The 12,500-nt window shown below is 40.0% G+C and overlaps 2 protein-coding genes across 2 annotated transcripts in view; both read left to right on the top strand.

Moving 5' to 3' along the window:
• Nucleotides 1-7,992, top strand: part of LOC137988448 (neuronal pentraxin receptor-like) — a 9,043-nt gene extending 1,051 nt beyond the window's left edge. Inside the window, exons 2-3 of the mRNA XM_068834432.1 lie at nucleotides 6,298-6,529; nucleotides 7,564-7,992. Of these exons, the coding sequence (XP_068690533.1) occupies nucleotides 6,298-6,529; nucleotides 7,564-7,951 (620 nt within the window). The 3' untranslated portion in view covers nucleotides 7,952-7,992. The remainder of the gene's footprint in view (nucleotides 1-6,297; nucleotides 6,530-7,563) is intronic.
• Nucleotides 7,993-10,708: 2,716 nt separating this feature from the next.
• LOC137988447 (uncharacterized) overlaps nucleotides 10,709-12,500 on the top strand; it is an 8,277-nt gene continuing 6,485 nt past the window's right edge. Inside the window, exon 1 of the mRNA XM_068834430.1 lies at nucleotides 10,709-12,500. This exon is cut by the window's right edge and continues 3,590 nt beyond it. Coding sequence (XP_068690531.1) covers nucleotides 10,709-12,500 — 1,792 coding nt within the window.

The following is a 12,500-nucleotide window of genomic DNA, read 5'->3' as shown; positions in this document are numbered from 1 at the left end:
TCTACAAAATTCTGTCGCTTACAAAACTCGTCCTTGTCAAGATACAGTTTGCAATCATATATCATGGAAATCGGTTAACTGTATAATTCACTCTGATACCAATTTTACGATTGTCTAGTGTACGAAACCCCGTTAAATAATTTTGTAAAAGGGAGCTATCAATCCGATCTTACGTTTTTAAAAATTTTTATCGTGCGGTCAATTAAAATTTTCCTGTCATGTGTGGTACTGTTTGAAAGCGTTAGCTGTCTAATTTATGAATATCATAGAATTAAGTCACCATAGTTTAAGTCCGCTAAGAAAATCGAGAACGCGTTGACCAAGTCAGGAATATGTTACTTGGTGACTGTTGTCCGCGATATTTCATTGTGTACAAAATTCTGTCGCCTATAAAACTCGTTACTTTCAAGATACAAGATGCAAAGATATATCATTCAAATCTCTTAACTGTGTTGTTTACAGTGACACCAATTTCAACACTGTCCAATGTACGAAACCGAGTTTAATAATTTTGAAAGATGCAGGTATATTTAACATGCGTGCTTTGCAAATTGACTTCCATGCGATACCACTTGTTCATACATTTTTATCGCACTGTCTGTTCAAGTTTTCCTTTCATGTCTGAGATCTGTCTAATTTATGAATATCTAAGAATTAAGTCGTCGTATTTTAATCCCGCGAAGAAAATCAAGAACGCGTTAACCAAGTCAGCGATATATTACTTGTTGACTGTAGTCTACGAATGGCCAATGTTTACAAAATTCTGTCGCTTATAAAACTCGATCCTTTCAAGATACAGGTTTCAAACATCTATAACTGAAATCGCTTAATTGTCTAGTTTTCAATGATACCACATTCAAGGTTGTGCCATATACGAAACCGTGTTAAATCTCTTTTTAAGGAGACAGCTATAATTTAACATACGTGCTTTGCAAATTCACTTGAATCCGATAACACTGGTACTGTTGTAGAGCTCTATCTGCCCACTCTATCACCGTATCAGAATTAAGTCAACATCTTTTAATCCCGCAACGGAAACCGAGAATGCGTTTATTAAAGTCAGAGAGATCGTACTTATCGACTATAGTCTTCCATTTGCCATTCTGTACAAAATCCTGTCGGTTACATAACTCGTTCCTTCCAAGATGCAGGTTTCAAAACATAAGTCATTGTAATCGGTTAACTCTGTAGTCAACAAGTCACGTTCGTCCACAAAATGTATATGTACGATTGTCTCTCAACATCCTCCGCCATTTTTGTTTGATGGTAAATCGCGAACGACGCGAATCATTGCGCGGGAATTCGCTCAGCTGTCAACATTGGTAAAAATGAGGACATGTGATTGGCTATCAGTTAACCCTCGTGGGAATACCGGATCTCGCAGAGATCTAAAAATAACTTAAGAGGGATTACGATGGGAATAGGGCCAATATGAGGGATTACTTCTCTTACCTTCATAATCTCTTGGTACTGTGAAAGTAATAATGTGCCTCTGTCACACAACCCTTTTCACGAAATCACCATTACTCGCTTGCAAAATTGGGAACTCCCTCTAAATTATATAATGAAAGATAATCCTCGTTGGTTATTTGATCAACGCATTTCCAGTCTGTCATTTGAACTCTGTGGGAAGATGTCAGTTTACAAACCACGGGAACAAAAGACCCGTTGTTTCCACAGCCATTGAGGCTCTGATTGGCGCATTAAGGACAACAGGTGACGCCAATAATATCTTCGCTAAAGAGTGTTTTCACGAGACGTCAAGGCGGCCATGTTGGTGTCCCTAAACAAAGGAACAGTGGTCATGTTGGTGTGCTCAACTAATCCTCCGGGAATTGAGCTCTATTATCATGCAAACGTTTATTTTGGTTTCGGTGGAAAAACAAGGTTACTGATCACGTGAGTGAAACCACATTATTGAAATACTCATTAATTCGATTTCCGACAGAATCAATGAATAAAGTTTTCAGACTTGTGAGAAGATCGGCAACGTAGAGACTTCAAATCCTGCGCCGGCACACCTGATGTTATCAGATCTGTTTTTTAAGTCTTGGGCAGACGCAAAGCTTTTCTGCTCTCCTTTAATTTTCCGCAAAGCAGATCTAAAGGTCAAATCGCTTTTATTTTTCCGCAATTGATATTCAAGTCACCGTCAGATTAGGGTTAGGATTTCTTCCAATTTTTCCGCTTTGGAAATTGAAGTTTTGTGGATTAGAGTTCAAGAAGTAAGATTACGGTGTAATCTGTGTGCCCTTGTAATAAATATGCCAGATTCGATTCTCCAATTGGCCATTACGCGCATTTAAAATCCCCTCCCCAAAATAATAAACCAAAGTGCCGATATAAGAAGAAAGCTAACTTATCTTCTCCAGATTTTGTGCAGTAGCCCTAAGAAAAAAACATTGCAATATCAGAAAATGTTTTCTTCTTGTGTAATACCATTTGTAGCTTGGACTGCAGAAACAAGGGGGAATATTGGTCGTGGCAGCGCAGCGAGGTCCGTACAAAAACGACGGAGGGCCAATATTCCCCAGTACGGCTCGAGCTAGCTCGGTTAGTAAGTAGTTTATTATATGGCTTTTTAAAATTACCTTTTGCTTTGCTTTTGCAAGCCCGTAATCGGCCCGTGGGCATCACGGGAGAATAATGCCCTACAATTCAGTCACAATTAGCCAATCAGAGCGCGCGTTAAATCCAGTCGTTGGTGCCTACCCAGAGGCGGAAAAAAGTATTTATCAGTTATCTACTTTCCTATGTTTCAACTTGTAACCAGTCACAGTTTGTTCCGTTCTGCTTTCACTATTCTATGTAATAATAATAATAATAATAATAATAATAATAATAATAATAATAATAATAATTAAGGGGCCTTAATAAAACACCTAACTAAAATCTCTAACTAAATAGAAACAATACGAATACAAATAAGTTATCATGCATCTGAAGAATACAAATAACTACAATTAAAATTAATAAAATCATGAATTACATGAGTAAAACCCACTGCATCCTTCTATGATGTTACTTAGATCACGTTTACGTATCATTGACTGAGAGTGGCAGTCGATCCGCCTTTACTTGATGCATATGGCCTAAATATTTTATTGAATGTTTTCCATACTTGACTGTGCTAAACCTAGCTAGATAGAAATCCATTTTCACTTTATACATTAAAATACAGATATCTTGTATTGTCCTATTAAGCAAGGATGGTGACTTGGCTTTTTTCAGCAACTTTTGGTAGCTAGACAACTGCACGCAATCCCGGCCTCTGCACTCTCTCCAGTCTACGAGTATCCGAGGCCCTACAGAAACATTTAAGTAGGAAAATTGACGTAAGCAAAGTAACATGACGTTTCGACGACTTCATGACATCATTGTCGAATGAACAAATTTTAAAAAATATATAATGGCAAAGCATATTTTTAGTACTTAGGATGTGAGAAATATTGACAAACGTTACATGAAAACATTCATGTAAAAGGTTTCGCGCGAATGGAATCCGCTTGCGTGTTCAGTTTCGGTCTTTTGTTTTTGATCAAGAGCATTTCAAGTCAAATATCAAACAATCCAGTTTGCCACGGCATAGGCTTAGCTATATAATTCCCGAAAAATTGTCTAAAATTCTTTCTGGAATTTCCCAAACAAAAGCCCTAAAATTCTCCAAAAACTCTCTAAAATTCCCGAAAATTCTTATATTTTTCGTTTCTCATAGTGCAAAGTCCGCCATATTTGCTATCAAGCAAAGATCCGGATACCGAAACTCGGTGAGAAACCGCTGCTTAGATGCACTGTAGGATCCCTTTTGGTGAATAACCGCTGATAACGAATGGATATGAACGGACTGACCCCTCTCCTAGTAGGTGTGAATACAAAAAAACACGTTTTGTCAACGTTTTTGGCTATGAAAAGTTTCCAACATGTCAGGTGAAAGTTCAAATTCCTCTAAAATTCTCAAAACTGTCAATTGTTTTTCTAAAATTCTCTTTGATGTCTAAATTTCCCTAAAATGGGAATTATGTAGCTAAGCCTACCACGGCATTTCTTGAGGACTTTAAAATTCTTAATTAAATTGTCAGGTGTTAAGGCATGCTCGACCCTGAAATGTTTTCCTATCACGGAATGTTTATGTTCTTCTACGCGTTGATGGAGGTGGCGGCAAGTGTACCCAATATAATTTGCATCGCACAAATCACATGTGAATTCAGGTACTACACTTTGCTGGTTTATCAGGGGAGGCTTTTCTTCCGTGACTCTCAGATGATCAGCGATCTTTTTGCTTGTGAACACCAGCTGCAGTTGCCGATTAAGTTTCGTTCCGACGTCGCCAAGTTGTGTGCGAACCATGTCAGCCGATTTCTGATCTTTAAATGGCAACGTAATCAGAACAGGGCTGTCTGACAGAATTCTACAGAAATGCCAAATTAAATGGCAATACGTTAAGTGAGGGAGGATGGCTGCCTTATAATGTTGTAATTTGGCCTCAGTTGGTATGAGACCCGTACTCCCTTATAAGGGCTTAATGGAGACGTGCGGCCAGCCAGGGTATGTTTTTCTGGATTTTTGTCTAGAACAGGGTATCGAATTTATCATTTTTTGTCTTAATCAGGATATCGATTTATCAATTTTTGTCTTAAACTGGGTTAAATGTCTTAAACAGGGTATCAAAAATCGGAATTCTGTCTTAAATGGGTAGGAAAATCAGCGATATTTGTCTTAAACAGGGTCAGGATATAAGGGGCCGCGCCGCACCTCCCCAACCGGGGATATATCGAGTACCCCCCCCCCCCCCCCCCCCGGGTATGAGATTCCTTAACCTCGTAATCACCTCGATTCACTGACTGGCTTTCACGCAAACATCACTCACATGCTTATTAAAACTGAGTTCACAATTAATAGTTACACCTAGGAACTTTAAACTGTCTGATTCTATTATGTCCTTACCATTAACGGTTATACTGGTCTTATCAGTGCAGTTTGTATTTTTATTTCGAATGTTCATTGTGTAATAATTTTTCAGGTTTCCCTGTAGGAGGTTTAAATCCTAGCAATTTGTTTCTAGAGTTGCACTATCTTAAAGTTCAGTAAGCATCGTACCCATATCCTTTCCTGTCTTGTAAATTTGGTGATCGTCCCCATACTGACATGGATAACCCAGAAGTAACCGTCTATGAAGGATCGTTTTGAAATATGTTCCACTACAGCAGCCCTAGGATTGACCCTCACTTGAGGACAGCCTCGTTCCACGTTCCGCCAGGTCCTAGCAACTGATTTTATGTGCACTCTTCCTGAGCGACTACACAAGTAGCTATGCAGCAAGTTCAGCGCTCCGTCTTGGTAACCGTAGGCTTTTAGTTTTCTTAACATAAAAGGGAGCATATAAACTGTCAAAAGCTTTGAACCTGTCTGTTGATAACATTCCCACATGACGGATAGTTGATTGTCCTTCGCCAATTTCCAGTCTTCCGCCACTGTTTCGCAACTCTATAAGCCTTTAGTCTATCACTTAAATAAATAAATCAATAAATATTGCTAGTGCTAATCACCCTTACTTGCAGTCGAGGACTGAATTGCGAAGGGCGCGGCTCACGACATCGGGCTGAAAGCATACAAAGGCGCCTCTGGCTGCCGCTATACAATCCAATGTTTGATGTCGGAGCAGAGCACCACAGCTAGATGTTAATTAGCTGAGAGTCGATTTTGATGAGGGAGGAAAACCGGAGTACCCGGAGAAAAGACCCTCGAGTCAGGTTGAGATCGATTGAGTAAGCAATAAGCGCTCAAACACTTTGTTAACACGTGACAGGATAGTTACTGACCTATAATTTTTCTTAGCGTGCTTGTCATCTTTCCTGTAAACTGGTGTTCAGTTTCCTTTTTTCCATTCAAATCGCCACTGGCCCTTCTTAATGCAGGAGTTGTAAAACGATGGAAGAGTTAGGGATACCTCTTGTGATCCCGCCGTGAAGATTTTGACAGGAATACAATCATGACCGGTTGCTTTATTTACGTCAAGAGCTTCCAGCAAGCGTCTCACTTGAACTGGATTTACCTCCAGGAAATCAAACGTTGCATAATCCTCTGACCTCCTCTCTATATACTGAACATTTGGGTGTTTTGAGAAATCATTCAAATCCCTCAAATCTACACCTTCGCCTCCAATCCCATCACCAATAGTGCATAAAGAAACAATACAGTAGGTAGCATTACTTTGTGCATACCGGGGTGGGTAGGTGGCGTGGGGATGGATGAATCAACAAGCTGTACGAAAAGGTTTTCTGTTATGTGTCTCAACAGGTTTGCCTACGAAGGAATTCGACCTTTATTTCACGAACGTTGGAATCAACGATTACATTATCCATCATGGTCTGGCGGTAACCACCGCTTTTACGATTTGCTTTCGGGTGCGTACCACTGAAAAGACAGCCAGCTATCGGACAGTGGTGAGTTACAGCTCAGCAAAGAACTTCAACGAAATCCTGGTGGACAGGATGTCAGCAATTCATCTTTCCATCAACGACAAAGCAGTGTAAGGAAGAAAAATATAAATTCAAGCAATATTAAGAAACGGAGAGGGTTAAATGTTTGATAAGAGACTACAGAGTTTATTGAAGTTAAGTCGTTTTTCAGGTTTCCTGGATTCCCAGCGGAGATTGTTTCGTTTTTTGCTTGGTTTAGGAGAGATTTCGAGGCAGAGAAAACAAAAACAACAAACATATACTCACAGCACCCAGGGTAGCATTTAAAAAGATGCAGCTAAAATTTATTATAAGCAAAAAAAAATTGCACAATGTTTAAAATCGCGATAAACTGCGAAAAGGGTCCTCAGTGGGTCATTCGGATTTGCTCTTAATAATAATACCAACTATGCCAACTTTATTCATTCAATACAATCAAAAGCCGAGATACCAGCGGTTATCCCTATATGAGGGTAGCCGCCCGGATGTTATTTATCTAGAGTCGATTTTGATGAGGGAGGGAAACTGGAGTACCCGGAGAAAAACCTTCGAAGTCAGATTGAGATCAGGCTAGGGTTGTGCCCGGGTCGCAGCCACCCTGATTCCCCTCTTGAATAGAAAGTATTTCACCGAGCCGAATATCTCGGATTTTAACAAAAGAATAAAATCAGGACTTTTTAGCGTCTTTCAACGTAGTGGATGGTCACAAGAAAAAGCGAGAGTGGAGAAGGTATGATCCACCGGCCAGGGGGTCAGAGAAATTTGTGCGTGCAAGGGCTAAATGGGTAAATGCTTGCAAGTCAAGTGAGAAAACACGGTGCTATCATGTAATCATGGTTATCATGTAAGCCGTGTTATTGAAATGTTAGCTATAGTCAACATTTCCAGAAGAAAAGTGGAGGTTTGTACCGATCAGAGAAGGTCATTGTCAGGCTCACTTCCATCTAAAGGCCCGGTAACTCAAGCACAATTTTAAAATGGATATCGTCTAAACAATGGTTGTAGCATTGTTTCTAATTTCCTGAAAAGGAAGTCAATTTCGAACACTCTACTGAAAACTGTTTCACATGTAAAACTCAATTGCCTTTCTTCATCGTTTTCGCAGAAATAGCGGTGTATCTGTAGATGACAGAATCTGGCATCATGTTTGTACCACATGGGAGAGCACGAATGGCTCGTGGAAAGTTTACAAAGATGGCAGCGTGCAAGCCCGTGGGTCTCAGTTAAAGTCTGGTTATAAGACAAAAACCAACGGAATCCTCATTGTCGGCCAAGAGCAGGATTCTTTTGGTGGCAGCTTTGACCCAAATCAAAATTACGTTGGAGAACTGACGGGCCTCAATATCTGGAACAGAGTTCTCTCTCCGAGTGAAATCTTGGAAATGTCGGAATCGTGCCATGTGGGGCAGGGTAACGTCAAGAAATGGTCTGATTTCAAAGTAGGAATAAGAGGCGATGTAAGGGTCATCTCCCCATCAGCTTGCGAAGTGTAAAATTCATTTTGCTATTACTGGCATGGTCGAAAGCATCATTAATGATCTTTTTCATTAAATGTTTTGTCGTGTGTTATCACTGTTTCATTATTGGCTTGGTTTTAAAGTGGATTTATTGAAGGAGGGTGAACATTGGCCTCTGAGACTTAAAAGTACCCATAACCCCAAAATATTTTTTTCGCTAAAATGAATCTTTGCACCTGTTCGCGGCTTTTTTTTTTTCTTTTTCTAACAAATCCTGCCATTTTATAGGCTTCGAAAGTTGCGAAAATCCAAGCATGTTTTGTTGACGACCGAGTTAGAAGGGGAAGTAGGTCTATTCCTAGTTTTACGTCACAAACTGATTTACATTGCATTAACTCTGTAAAAATGCATGCAAAGTAGATTGTGACGTAAAAACAGGAATAGACCCACTCCCCTTCTGATTCGGTCGTGAACTAAAGATGCTTGGATTTTCGAAACTTTCGAAGCCTATAAAATGACAGGATTTGTTAGAAAAAGGAAAAAATGGCCGCAATGCGTCTCTAGCAGGTGCAAAGATTCATTTTAGCGAAAAAAATATTTTGGGGTTATGGGCACTTTTAATCAATTAAGGTCGCTTAAATCTAGGAACCTAAACCAATTACAGCCTTTCTTAATCGTCTGGATTACTAAAACATTCATTCAAAAATTCATTAATTAGGCTAACAGCTTATCAAAACATCGATGAAACGTTACTTGTATGAACCTTCATTCGTGGTAATCTATGACCAGTCTGAAAAGCCCGGTAGCGGCTTTGATTTCAGTCCCAGGGGAGTGCAGGGCTGAATCTGCAAACAGTGCAATTATCGCTTATTTTGAAATGAAACGACCTTTATATAAAGGTGTAATTTTCATGAAATAGTCCTTATTCTTATTCGAAATTTCAGCCACTACAAACTTCTGGGCGGATATATACATTTACCCATCCTCCCTCCAAAATTCTTCAACAAATTTTGTCAACCACAAAAATCCAACGACGCTGCCGTCATGTTAACAATGTTCGTATCTAGATTTTGGCTTTTGTGCTGTTCCACGTTAACCTTCGATCATGTACATTCTTAGCTTGGTTCATATGTTCTCTTATGTCGTCGCTCGTTAAAATTAGGTCGGACCAAAAGTCTGTCAAGAATTCCGGACGGTCGGCCAACTTTTAGCCGACCAAACTCGTGATCTGATTGGCTGTTTCCACTCAGGAAGTGACATTCAGATTTCTAAAGATGGCGGAAAGTGTGAGAAAGGTAAGAGCTGCTTTAACGAAAAAACAGAGGCAGAATTTACTTATGTATTTGAGGGGAACCAAATCAGCCAAGGCTGAACTCAAGAACTCATTACTTTGAAAATGTCAGGAACTTATGGAACTAGCACCTGGTACAAATCCTTCCACGTAATTATGTGTTTGTTCGTAAAGCCTGCTACAAAGAGGGGAGCATTCATCCAATTTGCAAGGACGGAGATCCAAGATCCAATGATTCAGTATGATTCTCAGGAGGACCATTAGAAGTATTCATTACCTGCCACTTCTAGTACCAGACCCTAAACGACCCCCAAAGAATGTGAGTGCAGTGGAGTTTGTAGTGGACATTACATGGGGGCAGAACAGATGATACAGTTGTAGGAACGGGTGGCTGCACTTTAAGCAATGCTCACATTTCTCCTCCAAGTACTGTGATAAAAGATACAGTTCTTAAACAAAAGGAAAGTCTACAACTGACCCCTAATGAGAGCACCTAGCAAAACAAACCTTATTTCGTAAAGATGAAGTTGAGATGTAGGTAATACGCCAAATTGATGTTAGAAAACATCGGCAAGAAGGTGCATGCAAAGCATCAACCTCGTTCCCAGGGTCTCTGTTCTCTGCCTACAATGGAGGCAGAGAAGAAAGACCCTGGGAACGAGGTTGGTAAAGCATCCGCAAAGAGAAAAGAGAAATCAAAAGGGAGCAAGTCTAGTAAAGCCGTTGTTGACTGCACTGACTCCTGGTGTATTTGTGGAGGGCCTGAGTGGGGAGACATGATTGCCTGTGAACGTAAAGGCTGTCTGATAGAGTGGTTTCATTTTCAATGCGTGGGTGCATTTGTGCACAATGCAAGAATTCACCCAAGACGTAACTAATCGATAGTTTCGATACTCGATAGAAATCGAACCTAATCGATCGTAATCGATATTAATTAATCGACTAATATCGGAAATCGATAGAAATCGAATGCCTATACATCCTTCGAAAATTATCGAAAAGAAAATGGACGAAGATCGCATTGATTCACTTTTATTAAGTGTTCAGCTTTTTTCTGGAGAAAAAAAAGGAGCAACCATTACAGAAAGAAGTAACATTGTCTTTAATCATATTCAAAGTCGATGTTAAAAATAGATTTGACATAAATAAGCATACATTACGTGTGGCGGGAAGAAAGTCACGTGTAGAAGGACTTATAGTCTGAGTGTTGATCGATCGTCGGATCGCTTCTAGTGTAAAGTTGAGTATTGAGTTTTAGATTTCAACCGTGCTTAAGGCCTGAAACCGTCGAGTGAAGTGGTAATTCGTATGGAAAATTGTAAAGAGATTATTCACCAGGAAATGAATTAAATATACCATAAAGATTCAATACATGGTCCTTTCGAGTCGGAGGAAATACAAGAAGGAGTAGAACAACAAAGCTGTTGCCGTCATCGAAGGATTTTTTGAATTGGAAAAAGGCGAAGTCTACTCAAAAAGGTTGTTTATGGACATAAAGCGTCATGAATATCGACAAGAACAGGAAAATACGAGATGCACACAGGACCTTTGTGTACAAAACAGTGGGGAATGTGGAGAAAATTTTGACAGAACACGTGGAAGATTTAACGTCGTTCAGGGAAAAGTTAACGGCTCTGAAAGCCTTGTTGACCGAAAAATTGGAAACGACAAAAAAGCTGGATGAAATAATATTAGAGCTGACCAAACCAAAGGAACTGGAGAAAGAAATAGAAGATTGTGGTGAGTTTTGTGAGCACGTTTACAGTATTTTAGCGAAAATCGATTTGAGTTTGGAGAAAGGGAAACATGGCGAACACAAACAGGCCCATGCGACAAATCAGGAAAATAGTAGTACCAGAAATACCGAAAGCGCAAAAGTGAAACTACCTAAACTGGAACTCAAATCATTTTCGGGAAATTATCAAGAATGGCAGGGTTTCTGGGACACATTTCAATCTGCTGTCGATGGAAATACTGGCATCTCGGCCATTGAAAAATTCACCTATCTGAAGAGTTGTGTGACAAGCAATGCTGAATCCGCAATTGCTGGACTGCCTCTGACCGCAGACAATTATAAAGTAGCCATTGACATTCTTAAGGACCGATTTGGTAAACCGCAGTTGCTGATATCAAATTATATGGATGCCTTATTGAAACTTCCATCTGTCAATTCAGTGCATGAAACAAAGAGATTACGTGAATTGTTTGACAAGATTGAAATCAACATTCGAGGTTTGAATGCGTTAGGAGTTGAATCACAGTCCTTTGGGAATTTATTGGTCCCAGTCGTGATGGAAAAAATCCCCTCAGAATTACGATTGGTTGTAAGCCGTAAGTTTGGCAGTGAGGAATCATGGAATCTTGATGCCTTGTTGAGTGCACTGAAAACTGAGTTGGAAGCCAGGGAAAGATGTACTGCAATGAAAACAAGTGGTGCAAATGCCAATACACCCAGGTTTGAACAGTACAGAGCAAGAAGCAAACAACCCCATTCTGCTTCTGCCCTTTATACAGGCAGTGAGGAATTTACTCAACAATGTGTTTTTTGCAAGAAGAATCACAAATCCATTAACTGCATGACCATCACTGAACCGAAAGCTAGGAGAACAATACTGAGACGAAATGGCAAGTGTTTTGTGTGCCTGAAGGGTGGCCATATCTCCACAAATTGTCCGTCAAAGGCAAAATGCTTTAACTGTGAAGGTAGACACCATGTAACCATTTGTGAAAGAATAAGGAACATTCCAACATCCAGGAATGTAGTTCGTGACGAGGAAACACCACATGGATCTGGATCATCTCAAGATAGGAGCAGAGAAGCTGGAACTTCAGCAATGCACGTTAGCAACAATGCCAACTCTGTGTTGTTACAGGTAGCCCAAGCCTTTGTTTGCAGACCAGATAACCGACAACTTGGATTGAATGCCCATGTGATATTTGATTCCTGTAGCCAGAGATCATACATAACCAGTAAGGCATGTGAACAATTGAACCTACCAACCATTGGTAAGGAGACACTTTTGATCAAAACATTTGGAGATAACTCAGCCTCTGTGAAGGAATGTGATGTTGTGCAATTGTGTGTCAGAACATTGGATGAAATGAATGTGTATATCACCTCATATGTTGTACCAGTAATTTGCAGCCCAGTGTCCAATCAACAGACTCGAACCACGTTGGAATGCTACCCCTACTTGCAGGGTCTACAACTTGCATGTGATACAAGTGATTCTGTCAGTGTTGATGTGCTGATAGGAGCAGATTATTACTGGTCGTTCTTTACTGGGAACATCA

This window comes from Montipora foliosa, unplaced genomic scaffold (genome assembly GCF_036669935.1).
Source record: "Montipora foliosa isolate CH-2021 unplaced genomic scaffold, ASM3666993v2 scaffold_419, whole genome shotgun sequence".
NCBI lineage: Eukaryota > Metazoa > Cnidaria > Anthozoa > Scleractinia > Acroporidae > Montipora > Montipora foliosa.
The sequence above is the reverse complement of the archived record's forward strand: the minus strand, read 5'-3'. Positions and strand labels throughout refer to the sequence as shown.